Source organism: Oryctolagus cuniculus, chromosome X, assembly GCF_051225735.1.
Source record: "Oryctolagus cuniculus isolate XC-2025 breed Fujian yellow rabbit chromosome X, ASM5122573v1, whole genome shotgun sequence".
Classification (NCBI taxonomy): Eukaryota; Metazoa; Chordata; class Mammalia; order Lagomorpha; family Leporidae; genus Oryctolagus; species Oryctolagus cuniculus.
The window spans coordinates 124,477,814-124,498,206 of NC_142888.1; the positions used below are offsets into that span (position 1 = coordinate 124,477,814).

The 20,393-nt window shown below is 38.1% G+C and overlaps 1 protein-coding gene across 1 annotated transcript; it reads left to right on the forward strand.

Moving 5' to 3' along the window:
- The first annotated feature begins 14,093 nt into the window (after positions 1 to 14,093).
- Positions 14,094 to 15,881, forward strand: LOC100352616 (RNA polymerase II elongation factor ELL2). Its single transcript, XM_002720532.5, has one exon. The coding sequence runs from the start codon at positions 14,094 to 14,096 to the stop codon at positions 15,879 to 15,881; it is 1,788 nt and encodes a 595-aa protein (XP_002720578.4).
- The last annotated feature ends 4,512 nt before the right edge of the window (positions 15,882 to 20,393 follow it).

Below are 20,393 nucleotides of genomic sequence, written 5' to 3' on the forward strand. Positions count from 1 at the left end.
CTGGACATTTCCTTGATAGGAGACTTTTAAATACTGATTCGATCTCCTTGTTATGCATTTATATAGATTTTCTATATCTTCTTAATTTAATTCTGGTAGGTTATATGTATCTAGGAATTTATCCATTTATTCGAAGTTTTCCAGTTTTTAACAGATACTTTTTCATAGTAGTTTCTTATGATCTTTTGTATTTCAGTGGTGACAATTATAATGTCTCCTTTCCAACTCTCGTTTTATTTGCAGTTTTTTGCTTTTTAATTGTTAATCTGGCTAAAGGTTTGTCTATTTTGCTTCTCTTTTCAACAAGCACCTTTTAGTTTTGTTGATCTTTTGTATATTTTTAATTTCAATTTCATTTATTTCTTCTCTGATCTTTAATTATTTGAAAGTCAGAGTTACATCGAGAGAGGGAGACAGAGAGAGAGAGAGCGAGGAGAGATCTTCCATATGCTGGTTCACTCCCCAAATGGCTGCAATGACCCAGGCTGGGCCAGGCCGAAGCCAAGAGCCAAAAGCTTCTTCTGGTTCTCTCACATGGGTATGGGGGCCCAAGGACTTGGTCCATCCTCCACTGCTCTCCCAGGCACACTAGCAGGGGGATGGATTGGAAGTAGAGCAGCCAGGACTCAAACCGACACCCATATGGGATGCTGGCATTGCAGACAGCAGCTTAACTTGCTGTGCCACAGCACAGACCCCTGCTCTGACCCTTATTATTTCTCATATCTTGTTGATTTGGGGTTTGGTTTATTGTTGCTTTTCTAAGCCTTTGAGATGCTTTATTAGATCATTTATTTGAGACATTTCTGTTTTTCAAATGTAAACACTTAATGCTATAAACTTTCCTCTTAATACTGCTCTTGCTGTATCCCATACGTTTTGATATATTGTGTTTTCATTTTCATTTATTTCAAGAAAGTTGTTGATTTCCTTTTTAATTTATTCAATATCCCATTGGTCATTCAGTAGCATGTTGCTTATTTTCCGTGTATTTTTGAATATTGCTATTGTTCTTGTTATTTATTTCTAGTTTTATTCTTTATTATCTGGAAAGACACATGGTATATTTCAGTCTTTTTAAAATTCACTGAGAGCTGATCTGTGCCCCAATATATGGGCTATCCTAGAAAATGCCCCATGTATTTAAGAGAAGAATATGTGTTCTGTATCTGTTGGGTAAAATCCCACAAATGTCTTTTATGCCCACTCATTCAAAAGTATGTTTCAAGTCTGGTGTATCTTTATTTGTTTTCTGCCTGGATCATCTGTCCATTGATGAGAGTGGTCACCTATTATTAATGTATTAGAATGTGTCTCTCCCTTTAAGTCTAAAATAGTGTTTGTTCTATATATCTGGGTGGTCTTGTGTGGATGTGTATATATTTATGACTGTTATATCTTCTTGGTGAATTGATATTTTTATCAGCATATAGAGTGATTCTTTTTCTATTTTTGAAATTTTGTATTTGAAATTTGTTTATCTGATATGCACAGAGATACTCCTGCTTGCTTTTGGTTTTAATTTGCCTGGTAAGTCTTTTTCTAGCACTTCATTTTCAGTCTATGTGTATCTTTTACTTCTGAAGTGTGTTTTACATAGGCAGAATATAGTGGGATCTTGGACTTTTATCCATTCGACCAACCTAAGTCTTTTGCCTGGGAAATTCAATCAATTTATATTCAGGGTTAGTATTTTCAGGTAATAACTAAAACCTGTCATTTTGTTGATTGCTTCCTGGTTATACTTGCTGTGTTAGGGAATTTGGTAGTGTCATGTGTTGTCATGATGGTTACTTCTAATGCAGGAATGCCTTCAGAATATCTTGTAAGATTGGTCTGATTGTGGTGAATGTACTAAGTTGTTGGCCTCTTTTGGAAATACCTTATTTCTCTTTCACTGCTAAATGATAGTTTCACTGGATATAAATTCTTTTAAGACCTTGAATACATAATTCCACTCCCTTCTGGCTTGTACAATTTCCACTGAAAATTCTGCTGTTAGTCTAATTAGTTTTCCTTTATATGTAACTTGTTGCTTTTCTCTTACTATCTTTAAGATTGCTCCTTGTCCTAAACTTTTGATAATTTGATTAAAATATGCCTTGGAGGCCAGCGCCGCGGCTCACTAGGCTAATCCTCCGCCTAGCGGCGCCAGCACACGGGGTTCTAGTCCCGGTCGGGGTGCTGGATTCTATCCCGGTTGCCCTTCTTCCAGGCCAGCTCTCTGCTGTGGCCAGGGAGTGCAGTGGAGGATGGCCCAAGTCCTTGGGCCCTGCACCCCATGGGAGACCAGGAAAAGCACCTGGCTCCTGGCTCCTGCCATCGGATCAGCGCAGTGCACCGGCCGCAGCGCGCCGGCCGTGGCGGCCATTGGAGGGTGAACCAATGGCAAAGGAAGACCTTTCTCTCTGTCTCTCTCTCTCACTGTCCACTCTGCCTGTCAAAAAAAAAAAAAAATGCCTTGGAGAAGGTCTTTTTTGTTTGAATTTGCTTGGGGTCTTTTAAACTTCCTGTGTCAGCATACCCAGGTTTCTTTGAATACCTGGGACATTTTTAACTACTAAATCACTTATTGTATTCTCAATGCCTTTTTCTTTTTTTTCTCTTTCAGGAATCCCCATAATATGAATATTTTGACATTTAATGGTATCTCATTTTCCTGTAGACTTTCTCCACTGTTTTGAAGTATCTTCTCTTTCTTTTTTTTATTTTTTTAAACTTTTATTTAATAAATATAAATTTCCAAAGTACAACTTTTGGATTATACTGGCTTTTCCCCCCATGAACACCCTCCCACCCGCAACAATCCCATCTCCCACTCCCTCTCCCATCCCATTCTCCATCATGATCCATTTTCAATAATCTTTATATACAGAAGATCAATTTAGTATATACTAAGTAAAGATTTCAACAGTTTACACCCACGCAGAAATACAAAGTATAGAGTACAGTTTGAGTAACAGTTATATCATTAATTCACAGAGTACAACACTTAAGTGTCCTTAAGGACAGAGATCCTACATGGGGAATAAGTGCACAGTGACTCCTGTTGTTGATTTAACAAATTGACACTCTTGTTTATGGCGTCAGTAATCACCCTAGGCTCTTGTCATGAGTTGCCAAGGCTATGGAAGCCTCTAGAGTTCACCAACTCCGATCTTATTTAGACAAGGCCATAGTCAAAGTGGAAGTTCTCTCCTCCCTTCAGAGAAAGGTACCTCCTTCTTTGATGACCCATTCTTTCCACTGGGATCTCCTCACAGAGATCTTTCATTTAGGTCCTTTTTTTTTGCCAGAGTGTCTTGGCTTTCCATGACTAAAATACTCTCATGGGCTCTTCAGCCAGATCCAAATGCCTTAAGGGCTGATTCTGAGGCCAGAGTGCTGTTAGGACATCTGCCATTCTATGAGTCTACTGTGTATCCCACTTCCCATGTTGGATCATTCTCTCCCTTTTTTATTCTATCAGTTAGTATTAGCAGACACTAGTCTTGTATATGGGATCCCTTTGACTCTTAGACCTATCATTATGATCAACTGTGAACTGAAATTGATCACTTGGACTAGTGAGATGGCATTGGTACATGCCACCTTGATGGGATTGAATTGGAAATCCCTGGCACATTTCTAACTCTACCATTTGGGACAAGTCAGCTTGAGCATGTCCCAAATTGTACATCTCCTCCCTCTCCTATTTCCACTATATATTTAACAGAGATCACTTTTTAGTTAAATTTAAACACCTAAGAATAATTGTGTGTTAATCACAGAGTTCAACCAATAGTACTAGAACAAAACACAGAGAAAATAATGAAAGGGATAAAGTATTAAGTTGTACATCACAGTCAGGACAAGAGCTGATCAAGTCACCGTTTCTCATAGTGTCCCTTTCACTTCAGCAGGTTTCCTTTTTGGTGCACACTTAGTTGTCATCAATCACGGAGAACATATGATATCTGTCAATTTGGGACTGGCTTAATTCACTCAGCATAATGTTTTCCAGATTCCTCCATCTTGTTGCAAATGACCGGATTTCGTTGTTTTTGACTGCTGTATAGTATTCTATAGAGTACATGTCCCATAATTTCTTTATCCAGTCTACTGTTGATGGGCAGTTGGGTTGGTTCCAGGTCTTAGCTATTGTGAATTGAGCTGCAATAAACATTAAGGTGCAGACAGCTTGTTTGTTTGCCAATATCATTTCCTTTGGGTAAATTCCAAGGAGTGCTATGGCTGGGTTGAATGGTAGGGTTAAATTCAGGTTTCTGAGGAATCTCCAGACTGACTTCCATAGTGGTTTACCACATTGCAATCCCACCAACAGTGGGTTAGTGTCCCTTTTTCCCCACATCCTCTCCAGCATCTGTTGTTGGTAGATTTCTGAATGTGAGCCATTCTAACTGGGGTGAGGTGAAACCTCGTTGTGGTTTTGATTTGCATTTCCCCGATTGCTAGTGATCTTGAACATTTTTTCATGTGTCTGTTGGCCATTTGGATTTCCTCTTTCGAAAAATGTCTATTGAGGTCCTTGGCCCATCTCTTAAGTGGGTTGTTTGTTTTGATGTTGTGGAGTTTCTTGATTTCTTTGTAGATTCTGGTTATCAACCCTTTATCTGTTGCATGGTTTGCAAATATTTTTCCCATTCTGTTGGTTGCCTCTTCACTTTCCTGACTGTTTCTTTTGCAGTACAGAAACTTCTCAATTTGATGCAATCCGAAATGTTAATTTTGGCTTTGACTGTGTGTACTTCTGGGTTATTTTCCAAGAAGTCTTTGCCAGTACCTATATCTTGCAGAGTTTCTCCAATGTTCTCTAATAATTTGATGGTGTCAGGTCATAGATTTAAGTCTTTAATCCATGTTGAGTGAATTTTTGTTTAAGGTGAAAGGTAGGGGTCTTGTTTCATGGTTCTGCACTTGGAAATCCAATTTTCCCAGCACCATTTATTGAATAGACTGTCCTTACTCCAGGGATTGGTTTTGGATTCTGATCAAATATAAGTTGGCTGTAGATGTTTGGATTGATTTCTGGTGTTTCAATTCTGTTCCATTGGTCTATCCATCTGTTTCTGTACCAGTTCCATGCTGTTTCGATTATAACTGCCCTGTAGTTTGTCCTGAAATCTGGTATTGTGATGCCTCCAGCTTTGTTTTTGTTGTACAAGATTGCTTTAGCTATTCAAGGTCTCCTGTGTCTCCATATGAATTTCAGCATCATTTTTTCCAGGTCTGAGAAGAATGTCTTCGGTATTTTGATTGGTATTGCATTGAATCTATAAATTGCTTTTGGGAGAATGGGCATTTTGATGATATTGATTCTTCCAATCCATGAGCATGGAAGATTTTTCCATTTTTTGGTATCCTCTTCTATTTCTTTCTTTAAGATTTTGTAATTCTCATCGTAGAGATCTTTAACATCCTTGGTTAAGTTTATTCCAAGGTATGTGATTGTTTTTGTGGCTATTGTGAATGGGAGTGATCTTAGAAGTTCTTTCTCAGCCGTGGCATTGCCTGCATATACAAAGGCTGTTGATTTTTGTGCATTAATTTTATATCCTGCTACTTTGCCAAACTCTTCTATGGATTCCAATAGTCTCTTGGTAGAGTTCTTTGGATGCCCTAAATAAAGAATCATGTCGTCTGCAAAGAGGGATAGTTTGAGTTCTTCCTTCCCAATTTGTATCCCTTTAATTTCTTTTTCTTGCCTAATAGCTCTGGCTAAAACTTCCAGAACTATATTGAATAGCAGTGGTGAGAGTGGGCATCCCTGTCTGGTACCAGATCTCAGTGGAAATGCTTCCAACTTTTCCCCATTCAATAGGATGTTGGCCTTGGGTTTTTCATAAATTGCTTTGATTGTATTGAGGAATGTTCCTTCCATACCCAGTTTGCTTAGAGTTTTCATCATGAAATGGTGTTGTATTATATCAAATGCTTTCTCTGCATCTGTTGAGATACTCATATGGTTTTTCTTCTGTAGTCTGTTAATGTGGTGTACCACATTGATTGTTTTGCACACATTGAACCATCCCTGCATGTCAGGGATAAATCCCACTTGGTCTGGGTGGATGATCTTTCTGATGTGTTGTTGCATTCTATTGGCCAGAATTTTATTGAGGATTGTTGCTTCTATGTTCATCAGGGATATTGGTCTATAATTCTCTTTCAATGCTGCATGTTTCTCTGGCTTAGGGATTAAAGTGATGCTGGCTTCATAGAAAGAATTTGGCAGGATTCACTCTTCTTTGATTGTTCTGAATAGTTTGAGAAGAATTGGAGTTAGTTCTTCTTTAAATGTCTGGTAGAATTCAGCAGTGATTCCATCTGGTCCTGGGCTTTTCTTTGTTGGGAGGGCTTTTATTACTGTTTCAATTTCTGTCTCAGTTATGGGTCTGTTTAGGTTTTCTATGTCTTCATGGTTCAATTTAGGTATGTTGCATGTGTCCAGGAATCTATCCATTTCTGATAGGTTTCCCTGTTTGCTGGCATACAAGTCCTTGTAGTAATTTCTGAGGATTCTTTTTATTTCCGTGGTGTCTGTTGTTACGTTTCCTTTTTCATCTCTGATTTTATTGATTTGGGTCTTTTCTCTTCTTCTTTTAGTTAGTTGGGCCAATGGGGTGTCAATTTTGTTTATTTTTTTCAAAAAACCAGCTCCTCGTTTGGCTGATTTTTTGTAATTTTTTTTTGGATTCAATCCTGTTGATTTCTTTTCTTATTTTAATTATTTCTCTTCTACTAGTTTTGGGTCTGGTTTGCTGCAGGTTTTCTAGATCCTTGATATGCATTGAAAGCTCATTCATTTGTTGCCTTTCCAATTTCTTGATGTAGGCACCTATTGATATAAACTTTCCTCTTAACACTGCTTTTGCTGTGTCCCATAAGTTTTGGTATGTTGTGCTGTTATCCTCATTTACTTCCAGAAAATTTTTGATTTCTCTTTTAATTTCTTCTATGACCCAGTGTTCATTCAGGAGCATGTTGTTCAATCTCCATGTGTTTGCGTATGCTCTAGGGATTCCTGAGTTGCTAATTTCCAACTTCATTCCTTTATGGTCTGAGAAGCTGTATGGTATGATTCTAATTCTTTTGAATTTGCTGAGACTTGCTTTATGGCCTAGTATGTGGTCAATCCTAGAGAAGGTTCCATGTACTGCTGAGAAGAATGTAAATGCTTTCTGTGTAGGATGAAAAGTTCTGTAGATATCTGTTAGATCCTTTTGGGCTATAGTGTCATTTAAATCTACTGTCTCCTTGTTGATCTTCTGTCCTGTTGATCTGTCTATTTCTGAGAGTGGAGTATTGAAGTCCCCCAGTACTATTGTGTTGGGGTCTAAGTGTCCCTTTAAGTCCCTTAACAAAATTTTAGATAAACTGGTGCCCTGTAATTAGGTGCATATACATTGATAATCGTTATATCTTCCTGTTGAATTGATCCCTTAATCATTATATAGTGCCCCTCTTTGTCTCTCTTAACAGTTTTTGTGGTAAAGTTTATGTTGTCCGACATTAAGATAGCTATGCCCTCTCTTTTTTCATTTCTGTTGGCATGGAATATCTTTTTCTAGCCTTTCACTTTCAGTCTGTATGGATCTTTGTTGGAAAGATGTGTTTCTTGTAAGCAGCAAGTAGATGGTTTTTGTTCCTTAAGCCAATCAGCCAATTGGTTTTTAAGGCTCTCAAATGTGTTTGTCATTTCTTCTATTGAATTCTTCATTTCATTTTGGTTTCTCTTAAATATATCAATTTCATGCTCTACTAAATTCCTCATTTCATTTTGATTCCTTAAGATTTCATTTTCATGAGAAATTTTCTGTCCTGTCCAGTATGGATTTCTGTAGTTCATGAATTTGTTTTTGATTACTTTAAAGGTTCTTATAAATTTTTTGAAATCAGTATCTTGCATTTCTTCTGTCTCATCATCTTCATAATCTTGTATTGGAGTATCATGTTTATTTGGGGGTGTCATAATGTCTTCCTTATTCTTGTGTCCTCAGTTTTTGCGTTTGTTGTTTGGCGTTGTGGAGATATTCTTTGGTTTCTTCTTCTTTTTTTTTTTTCCTCACTGTGGTGGCTTTTCTCGTTATAGTATGACTCTAGATTAAGTGTACTGTCTGCTTTTGGTGAGTGGGTGTGGCCAGAGAGCTCTGTTCAGTTCTTCAGGGTTAAGGGTGTGCCAAAGGTGACACACCCAAGTTTGACATGGTAAATCAATCTCTGTCTCTCTCTTTATTCAGAAGAGAAGTAATTCCGCTCAGCTAAGCTCTTCTCCTTGATGGCAATCAGTGCCTGAGTGCTAGCCCCAGTGGGTATAATATTTGTCTGCTCTGTCCCAACGACCACACAAAGGATCTGTGCAGTCTTCAGTGTAAGCTCAGATTCCCCTGTAATGTCTCCCACCAGGTTGCCAAGGTTACTGAGTTTGCGGCATTTCCCACTGAGACTACTCAGGTCTTAGCCACACCATGAGTTCTCCGACACACCCTCAGTTTTTTTTTTTTTTTTTTTCACAGTCCCAGTTCATAAGCTCACACATTCACTAGGTCTCAACCTCCTGTTATTTTTCTCCACCAGAGTCAGGTTTTTCTGCTTGGCTGAGGGCGGGCACAGCCCTGAGCTGGCGCAGCTGTTACATATGTCCAAAATGGCACCTGCTCTATTGTCTCGCTCACCTTTGTAAGGTGTGTGGAGAGAGAGAATTGTGTCTGTACCCGTCCCTTTTATTTTTTTTTCTCCTCTAGTTAGGCTGGTGAACTTTCCCCCACGGAGCTTCAAGCCTCATTCCCTCTAGGCTCTTCCTGCTGCTTTTCTGCCAGTGTCTCAGACTTACTGTGGTTTCGCCTCACCTCCCTTTCAAGTTCTGGTGCATAGACTCGGCGGCTGGGGTCGCGAGCCATGGGTGCCCATGCCCTCCATGTAGGTCCACCATGTCCCACTAGTTCTGGAAGAGTTTCCTCTGCAGTTTTTTACTTAACTCTTCCCTGAGACTTCACTACCTCCACTTTTATTAAACTGTCTTTTCCCAGACTATCAATGAGCTCCCTCCCTATTCTGCCGTCTTGGAGCTCCGTATTTTCTCTTTCTTTTGTCTGATTTGTTTATTTCAAATGTCTTTAAGCTCTCTCTACATTCTCTTGTATCACATTGAGTTTCTTTACAATCATTATTTTGAATTCTTTATCTCACATTTAATACATTTCCTTCATTTTAGGATCCAAATCTAAAGAACTATTGTGTTCTTTTGGAGGTATCATGCTACTGTGCTTCTTCATGTTTCCTGTGTTTGTATATTGATAATGCATGTGCACATAGTGCACATGGTGTAGTAGTCACTTCTTTATGGAGTAGAATTTACTGGAAAAGTGTGCATGGTTTAAATGGAATGCAAGGCACCACTTTGCTTGTTGCATTGTCTTTGGTTCTAGCTGAACTCAGAAGTATTACTTTGAGTAATTACTTCTGAGTGATTACTTTTACTGTAATCCCTGTCAGCTGTGTCCGTAAGTGACACAGTCATATACGCTGCTGCACTTCATAGGGGTAGAGGCGTGACTTTGAGGTGAATGTGGGCTTCCTGGGATGTATATGTTCATTTCCCAGAGAGTTTGATATCAGTTACACTGGGGACTGTGATAGCCAATGCCTTTTTCTTGATGCTAGGGGGGAGGAGATGATTGTTCCCTTGTCCTACTGGAAATCCTAAATGATTCTGGGTCTGTGGCATCAAGCACTAGGGCTCTAGGACTGTGTGTTTTGGACAGGGCCTTCCTCAGTTCCTGTCAGGAGAAGGCAAAATGTGCTGGGGTTTATAATATCAACAGTCCTAGTCCCAGGACTGGTAGATGTGAACTGAACCCTGCTCAAGTCCTACAGCGTGACTACAAGTTATTTAGGTGATTTTTCACTGGCTGGTATGGGTAAACAGAGTTGGAATGTAGGCAAGTTCTTCCTTAGGTCCCACTGGGTAGATTCCAGTGGGTATGAGTCGTACTAATTCTTACAGTCCTGGTGTTGCTGGGTACAGATCTTCTATGGTGGGAACCAGTTTTTGGGGTATTGGTAGCCTTGTCTGATGAAGATTGATACAGATAGGGCACTCCAGACAAAATGTGTGGGTGTAAGTTACCCCAACAATTATCTTATCAACATCAAGATTCCTGGTTCTGCATGGCTTGGATGAACTTGCTCATAATTTTCACAAAGCATGCAAGGGTGGTGCTGGAATTTGTGCCTAGGGCTCCCCGTGTCATGAGCTAGGAAGTATGAATGGAACTTCCTTAGGTAGCAGTCTAGATTTTTTATAGGCTGCTGCTGGTACTAGCTCCAAGAAGTGAAGTGAAGGGAACTCCTCTGAATCACATAGAATGACCACGACTCTGGGACCAATGCCTCAAAACTCCCACATATGTGTGATGCAGTGGATCTACCCTCTAACATGCAAGTTGCTCTGACTCTGGCTTTGGTCACTTCTGGTAGCAGCAGAACAGAGATCAGCTGTGTGAGTCTGTACAGCCAACTGAATCAACGCTCTGCAAAATGTCAGAGGGGCAGGAGGCAGTGTGGCTTTCCTTCTTGGAGCCAAGCAATTGCTCAGGCCCAGCCAGCTCTCCAGGCTAGAGTTAAAGGCAGTGCAGTACTGTGGAATACTGCCTCAGATGAAGCTGCCAGTTAGGGAGAGCGTGGCAACTTTTTCCTACCTTGACTTAGATGGTGTCTTCCAGCAGGCAGCGCACTGCAGACTTGGCCAACTGTAAAAGCATTCTGTTCTCTTTCCTTTCTGTCCTACAGTTTCTGTTCTGTAACTTATCCACTGAAAATTTCTGTCAGCAAGTCCCCTGGAAACATGGTCCTTCTTTTGTTTTTCTCATATCTTTTTATGGCTGACTTCGTGTGCCTTCTGATTATTCAGTCGTCTTGCACCTCTAGTTCAATATTCTTCCTACAATGTTGGCATCTTGTCTTAAGTAGTGTTAATGTGATTATCTACCATTTCTGCATTGATTACAGATTATATTCGTTATCATCTGTTAAATTACTTGTCTGTTTACCTCCTGTATTCATTCATTTTCTATCTCTTCTTATACTAGTCTTTCACTTTGTTTATTTTCTAGCTTTATGTTGTAACATCAGTGAGAGTGGCTCCCTGTTGTTATCCTCCTTTGTGAAAGTCTTTTAGTTCTCATTAAAGTTGAATTTTAGAATAGTTTTGACAGACTTAAAGAAAAATATCTGTGTGAAGTGTTTTATTGAAATTGTATTATATGTGTTTGTTAATTTGGAAATGTTTGACATCCTTACAATATTTAGTTTCCTTCTAAGAGGTCATGAAATTTCTTTTCCTGTTTTCAAGTCTTTTATGTCTATCAATATCATTTTTTAGTCTTTTATGGTATGTTCCTCCTTCTAATCTCTTGCCAATACATTTATTTTGTTGGCATTATTTATACTCAGAATAGGACTATCATAGACATCTTTTATTCATTCCAAAAGATTCAAGAAAAGATAAAAATACTTAAGGATAGATTATTTCTTTCTGTGTTTAGTAGAGATCTCTAGGAAAAAATCAAACCATTTGTACACATATGTAGAAGACAATATTGCTGAATATAGTTTAATAATTCATTGCTTTCCTAAAGGATTTTATTTTCTGTATGTGTCAGTGATTTTTCATTTTTTAAATACAATCATATTGTGAAGTTAATAGAAGCATGAGAGAATTCTTAAAGAGGAATACAGCTTATCTCTGATAGTCACATGCTTAATGTAACTCCTTGATGTGGCAGTAATATATTCTTGCCAGGAGAAATGCCAAAATACTATTATTCATTCTTTTGACAAACATTTAAAGGGTGCCTTCTGCTATGTACCTGCTAATTCTACAGTGAGGTACTGGGGACAAAATGATGGGCCATACAAATTTGAATAGACTGTAGATGCCATTGGTGTTAAAGTTATATAGTCCAGTTGAGGAGACAAACACATATGTAATTATGGTGCGCTATATGATTTTTTTCTTAACAGGCTATGCAAAATGCTCTGTGATTATAATGAAGGGAAGTATTAGTTCTGAATAGGATAAAGCTTGTATATGAAGTGACTAAGATATGAAGTTCTAAGATTAAGTAGATATGTATTAGGAGTAAAAACATCACAAATAATATTGAAAACATAATATTGATATATTCATTTGCTCAATAAATACTCACTGAGAGCTACTATGTATACCAGGTACTTTTTTAGCTACTGGAGACATGAAAGTGCAAAAAAACAAAACAAAACAAAACAAAGAAAAGCACTGATAAAATCCAAACTCTCATTGAGTTCATTGATGGCTGTGGCTCATATTAAACAAATAATTATATATAATAACATTTCAAATAGTAGATATGTTCTGAAGAAAAATAAAACATGATAATGGAAAGACAGTTCTTGAGTGGGTGTGCATGTGGTGCATTATTTTAGACAGAATGGGAATAGAGGGCTGTCTAAATAAGGAACAATGCAGACAAAGATCAGAAGCAAGAGTATCAGTGGGGTGAAACAATAACAAATAAAAGGCTGATGCAGGAACAAACTTGGGGGCTTATTCAGAATACATGAAACAGATTAAAGTAACTTTTAGATACATGGCAAAGGCGTCAAACTAAATTGAGGACTGGATAATAAGGGCATTGTATAGCTCAACAAAGAGTTTTATTTTATTCTTTAATTAGTGGGAAGAAAAGTCGATTGAGATCATTGTTGGCAATATGAAAGATGGTTTAGACCAGGAAAAAGCTATAGATAAGAAATCCAACTATTAGAAGAATGCATACCATAGGCTAACATGGTCTCAGACCAATTTAGGACAATGATCAAGGGATAAGGGTTAAGGACTTGAGCTGTTATCCAGAAAAACCTTAGAAGAATGCAGCCTTCATGAGAGCAAGGATATTTATTTGTTTCTATTTTGTTCATAGCAATGTAGCCAAACAGTGAGAACATTGTCCATCACAAGATAGCTGCTCAATATCTCACTACTGGATTATTGTAAACCTTGATGGCTGACTAAAGGTTTTCAAGGGAAATTAATGTGAAGTATGTTTGAGGGAATAGTAAGGATGACAGAGTTTTCCTATTTGTATGACTGTTAAGGGAAGGACGAGTGAGAACAGACTGGGAATATGAAGGGGGGTAGGGAGGGAGAATTGTGCCTTATTATTTTGGGAGTTAAACTGATTGGAACTGATATCCAGTAATCTGCATACATTTTGTGACTAAATGTATGCTTCAAACACAGCTAGCTTCAAGATTTCTTTCAGCATAGGTAATGTTACACTTAAGCATCTGGATAAAGCTGTGATTTTCTGAGGTATATCTGGTGGAGTAGTGCAAAGGAACAGACCAGTAGACTTAAATGGCAAGCTAAGGAGATCAAAATCACTTCCATTTTTTGAGTGATTAGGTTATTGAGAAAGAGATATAGAACTTCCTTAAACTTTTATCTATTATTAATTCAAGAAATGCATAGCTATTGAAGGAGAGCCCCTGTAGATAGGCCAGGCTCCAACCTCAGGGACTCAAGAATTCACTTACACGTCAGAGTGAATGTAAGGAAGACTGTTTTTTGATGCTAAGCATGGAATGTGGGAACCTTCTACTCCAGTTTCCAAAAGCTTGGGGCTCCTATTGATCTCCCAACAAAGTACCTTTATTTAATGTTGGATTGATTAGAAAGAGATGATCTCAGAGAATAGTTTAGCATTTTCCATTCTGGGTTAACAATTCCTCTAGAAGAGAAACAAAATGTAAACCGAAAGTAATTAGATCTTTATAACCAACTTTACCTAAGTCTGTCTCAATCAGCCCTCTCTCTCCTTTGAGACAAAATCTTTTAGGGTTGCAGTTTTATAGTCAATAGTAATAAAGATAATTCTTGCTAAGGAGGGTCATTATTTTCTAAACTTACTTTAAACTTTGATCTTTACAGATATAAATGTGTGGATTCCCTTGGAGGCAGAGTAGTAGGGGAATTGGTATACCAGGAAGGACAGTTCATATTTAAGGCAGCAAACATCACACAACCAAGTCAACATTATGTCACTGGAATACCCATGAGACTTAACAGTCCAATTATCCAGACAATTTACTCTAACCAGAGCAGTAGGAATGCAATACCTCCTCAAATTCCTATGCAAATCCAAGGACTCCAAGGATTTCTCAAAATCCCCTCTAACAAGGTGCCTCCTAGTGTATGCAGCTTGAACTATCAATTGTCAAATGTGAGAAAAGACAATCGCCAAGATCTATTTGACGATAGCAAACAAACTGTCTCAAGCTGTAATGCATCACAGCTCGCTTGCCTAAAATCAGAAGATGAAGTGATGACGAATACGCCAATCGACTCCCATCCGATGACTAAAGAAATAGTATCACAGCCAAAAGAAGAGACTTGTAACAGATGGAAAAAATTTATAAGACCACATATACAGAGAAGAGTGCCGATTCGGAGAGCACCTCAAGCCGTTCCAGATCCAGTGCCTCAAAGGAAAAGGACAACCCCTATTAACCCTGCATATACAGTTCGAAAGTCACGTGTTTCCCATAGTGTGCACGCACGTCCATTTAGAGACAGGGTAATTCACTTACTGGCATTGAGAGACTACAAAAAATCTGAACTGCTCATCCGTCTCCAGAAAGACAGCACCCAAATAAATGACCGGGACTCTCTTGAAAAAATTCTACAAGAGGTAGCCCATTTGAATACCTCAAATCTTTCATATACCTTAAATGATGATGTTTTTAAAGAGATCCAAAAAGATTGGCCTGGTTACAATGACATAGACAGGCAGTCATTGGAGTTGGTGCTTTCCCTAAAAGAAGATCCATCGAAGAATGCTATTGGCAGTTCTAATTCAGAATCTTCTACACTTTCTACTACAGATGATGCATCATTTTCTGACAAACAGCTTTGCAATTCAGTTAGTGTTAGTACGTTAGTGAAAAAGAAAGTTAGAATATCTCACCTAACGACTATGGCACGCTCTACATCAAATACCCATTTGAATAAAACCAGTGGAAACTCTTCTATGAGCCTCCTGCCACTCGCTGCAGCTACTGACAATCCTGTCTCTCCACCATTGCCTGCAGCCCACTTTAACATTTCCAATACCACTCAGCTTGTTAATTCGGACGATGATTCTTGTAGCAGTGAAGGACAACCTGAGACTCAAGATCCGTATGTTGACAGTCTCTGTGAAAACAGCAGCACCTTTGAGAGCCAGCCGAAGGAGCATACTTCCTCTGAAATGGTATCTTCTGTTTCAACTCAAACACAGTATCCAAACTTCGTGGAGAAAAAGCATTCGAAATTGTATAAGTCCAAACATAAATCTGCAAAACACAAAGCAAAGAGACCAAAGCGTCATACTGACACGACACAAAAGCACCGGACTGATTCTACAAGACCAGGCGAAGAGGCAAGTCTGAACTCCAGCCTTAGAGTTGAAGACGATGGTACTGCCTCTGAGAAGACTTTTGAAACATCGGAGATTCCAGATTATCTGACTAAGTATTTCACTATAGCTTCCTATGAGCAACGTTATTATTATGAGCAGGAATTTAGAGCTGAATATGGGGAATATCAGGCTTTGCATTCCAAGATTCTGACTTTATCTAGAATATTTCTTGACCTAGATTCGAAAAGAAAGTGCTTTCCTCCAGACTCAAAAGAATATCAGGATACTAATAAGGAAATTGCACGAGAATATAGAAAATTGAGACAGAGGAACCCCTGCTATCAGGCAGAAAAGCAAAGGTGCCTCTATCTGTATAACAAGCTAGTTCACATTAAGAAGTTAGTAAATGATTTTGACCAGCAGCAAATAAATCGAGAGCACTAGAATGGTGCTTGAACTAGCACTTGGACTGAAGCTTATTTATTTAAAATTCCGAGTAACTTTCTCTAAGATTCAAAAGGGTTGGAACTTGTTAGTTGAAATTTTCAACATTCTTTTAATGTTAATTTTTCTCCCACTTTCAACTTTTACTTTTTATTATGTGATTTTCATTTCATTTTATCTTGCTTTTCTGCACTGTCAAATCTGTTTTAACTGGTCCATTAACCCCCAGTACTTGCTTTCACTCCCATTTAAAACTATTGAGGAAACAGTTTCTATGAATCAAAACTGTGCATATATGAAAAATTAAAACCTATAATGAGTAAGAGGAAAGGTTTATGTATAAATATAACCTCTTTTTAGTCATTCTAATTGCAAATATCCTTATAATATGACATTTAGAATTTTTCACAAAATACTGTATTTGAAAGTGTTGCTTGTTTATGTTGGGATTACACAAGGTATGTCATCACATATGTAACAATTACAAAGTAACGTTGACTCACTTGTGTTGTCTTTTCATAATACTGCCCTTTTTTTCTTTTTTCATTTTTGAGAAAACACATTTTTACTTTACATTATAGTCAATGGCTTAATGTTTCAATGAATAAAGAGTTCAACAAAGAGAAAGTAAAAATACCATAGTTCAGCAGAATATAGACCAAAGAATAATCAAAGGAAAAGATGTCAATTTTACTCATATAAAATAAATTTTAAAGTAGTCACAGATCATAAACTATTACAGTATATAATTTGTAACAATTTGTTTGACAACGATTTAAAACAAGCATTGAGGGCACTGTGGCATAGAAGGTTAAGCCTCCATTTATAATGCTGCCACACCCTATGGGTGCTAGTTTGAGTCCTGGCTCTGCTCCATTTCTGATCCAGCTCCCTGATAATGACTTTTGAAAGCAGTGGAAGATAGACCAAGTATGTGGGGCCCTACAACCATATGGGAGACACAGAAGAAGCTCCTGGTTCCTGGCTTCACCCTGGCCCAGCCCCTGCCATTGTGGCCATTTGGGGAGTGAACCAGCAGAAGGAAGATTCTCTCTCTCTCTCTCTTTCTCTCTCTCTCTCTCTTTCTCTTTCTCTCCCCCCTTCTGTTTCTGTATTTCTGCCTTTCAAATAAATAAACTGTAAAAAAATACTAAAAATAAAACAAAGCTTGAGTAGCCAGCATTGTGACGTGGCAGGTAAAGCTGGTAAAGCTGCCACCTGAGACACTGGCATCCCATATGAGTACTGGTTTGTGTCCTGGCTGCTTCCCTTCTGATCTAGCTCTGTGATAATGGCCTGGGAAAGCAGTGGAAGATGGCCCAGGTGCTTGGGCCCCTACCACCCATGTGGGAGACCCAGATGAAGCTCCTGGCTCCTGGCTTTGGCTTGACCCAGCCCTGGTTGTTGCAGTCATCTGGGTAGTGAACCAGCAGATCAAGATTTTCTCTGTGTCTCTGCATCTCTCTATAACTCTGCCGTTCATACAAATAAGTACAACTTTAAAAAATACAACAGGTTTGACAAAACACTATATTTGCAGTGAAACTGACACACAAGATGTTTCTGTTTTTTGTTTTTGATTTAGAAAAACAAAATGTAAAGCATTAGACTTAAAAATCTGCATTTTTGAATGTTTTCTATTGTGTTGTCTTAATAAATATTTATCTCCACTATCTGAAAGAAAATCAGTAAATGGCTAAGAATATAAGTAACAATTAGGAAATGTAATAAGAAAATGTAAACATAGGAATTCACCAACCAGCTTTGAAACTGGGACATTTCCAATATCATTGAAATGGCCTTTGAGCTTTTCCCATCTACCTATGCCCTTGCTTCTTCTAGAGTGCAAAATGCTTCCCAGATTTATTTTTAATCTTTCTCTTACTTCTTGATTTTAACAGTTATGTGAGGGCCACTTCAAAATGTTCATGGAAAATATGAACTATGAAAAACTTTGCATGGGTTTAAGCCAAACTTGTACTGTTATAGTTTATTTATGCTGAAGTGTATAGCTATAGCTCATTCATTTTCTGATTTTAATGTGATCTAAGATAATTTAGTTACCCATTCTTTAGTTTTTAGAATTTGAGTTGCTTTAAGTTTTTGCTATTACAATGTTGATATATATTTTTGTACTTTTTTACCCATTTCCTGTGCTCTAATTTTTATATATTTAAATTTTCTCTCTTTCAAACCCCACAAAACATTTTTATTATATTTGTATGGCCAATTTTTATCTAGCCTCATTGTCTTTTTTTTTTTTTTTTGACAGGCAGAGCTAGTCAGTGAGAAAGTGAGAGACAGAGAGAAAGGTCTTCCTTTTTCCATTGATTCATCCCCCAAATGGCTGCTACTGCTGGCGCGCTGTGCTGATCTGAAGCCAGGAGCCAGGTGCTTCCTCCTGGTCTCCCATGCAGGCTCAGGGCCCAAGCACTTGGGCCATCCTCCACTGCCTTCCCAGGCCACAGCAGAGAGCTGGACTGGAAGAGGAGCAACCTGTACAGAATCCGGCGCCCTGACCGGGACTAGAACCCGGTGTGCCAGCGCCGCAGGCGGAAGATTAGCCAAGTGAGCCTCAGAGCCAGCCCCTCATTGCCTTTTAGGCCTTCCTTTGTTTTCTCATTTCACACTGAAATAATTTTCCTTCTTAAAAAGCTCCCTATATTTTCTTATATCTTTCTGCTGGTAATGAATTTCTTAGCTTTTTTTGTGCATACAATTTTAATTGACTTTTGAAGGGCATGTTAAATAGATTTAGAATTCTATGTTGATAGTTATTTTCTTCTGGTGTTATATAAAATATAATTACACTTTGTTTTGGGTTCTTTATTTTAGTTGAACAATTACCCATAGATATCATTGTTCTTCCTTTGATAATAACATGCTTTGTTTCTCTAGCTGTAGTAGGATTTTGTTCTTGTCTTTTGTTTTCTGGAAAGTTATTAATATGTATCTAGTGCAATTTTTGTTCTTTACTCTGCTTGGGGTTGAGAGTGATTTATTTTTTTAAAATTATTTTATGAGAAAGAAAGTGAGAGAAAGAAATATACAGGTAGTGAGTTTGAAAGACAGACGGAGATTTTGAGTCTTGCTGCTTTACTCTTCACTTCCCAAATGCCTGCAATGGCTAGGGCTGGACAACTGGCCAAAGCCGGGAACCAGGAACTCAATCCTAGCCTAGAATACAATCCTAATCTCTTAGGTGAGTGGTAGGCACTCTACTATTTGTGCCATCACGTGCTCACTCTCAGTGTTCATCAGCAGGAAGCAGGAATTGGACACTCTAAAATATGACATGGGAGTCCCAAGTGGTGTTGTGACAACGATACCAAATGCCTACTCTCAAAATGATTTCTGATACTCCATTAGACTCGGAAAAATCTCTACTCATATTCTACATACTTTATCATTTAATTTCCTGATGATTCTTAAGATCATCTCAATTTTCTATCCTTCTTTCTCCCCATATTTCAATCTATATATTTTCTACTGACCTATATTCTAATTTTCCCATTATTTTTCTTGGTAGTAGGCTGCAAATTTGATCAGAAAAATGTTTCTTTAAATTAGTTTTCAATAAACATATGTGCTTTGTGTCTACAATTCTGAGAACATCACGATACTCCCTTCCACCCTCCCTTTCCTTCCCACTCTCCTTCCTTGTCCCTTTCTTCTCTTTTTTTAGTTTTTGAGAGAACATATTTTAAATGTACATTACAGAGAAAAAGGCTTAATACTTTACCAAATAAGAAGTTTAACAAGTAAAAAGAAAAAAGACCCTAGTTTATTGGGAATGCAGATAATGGCTATAAACAATAATTGAATGGAAAAATGGCCATTGCACCCATATACAGTAAGTTTTAAAGTAATCACAGATCATCAAAACTATACTAAGTATAACATTCTTAACCATTGGTCTCACAAAGGTATAAAAGAAAATTTTACAGAATTATATTTGCAACAAACTGATACACAGAAACATTTTTTTTAAAACTTCAGCTCCCACATATAAGGGAGAACATGTGGTATTTGTCTTTCTGGGTCCAGCATGTTTCACTCAACATGATGTCCTCCAGTTGCGTCCATTTTGCTGCAAATGATAGAATCCCATTCTTTTTCATAGATGCATAATATTCCAGTGTGTGTGTGTGTGTGTGTGTGTGTGTATCACATTTTCTTTATCCATTCATCTGCTGATGGACATGTTGGTTGATTCCATATTTTGGCCATTGTGAACAGTGCTGCCATACACTTGGTGGTTCAGATATCTCTTTGATACATTGTATTCAAGTCTTTTGGATGTATACACAGTATTGGGTGTATATACAGTAGTGGGATTGCTGGATCATATGGGAAGTCTATTTCTAGTTTTTTAAAGACATTTCCACACCAATTTCCACAGTGTCCACACTAATTTACATTCCCACCAGTGTATAAGTGTCCCCCTTTCTCAACATCCTCACCAGCATGTCTTACTCTCTGTGTTTCGGATTTTAGGCATTCTTAGAGGGG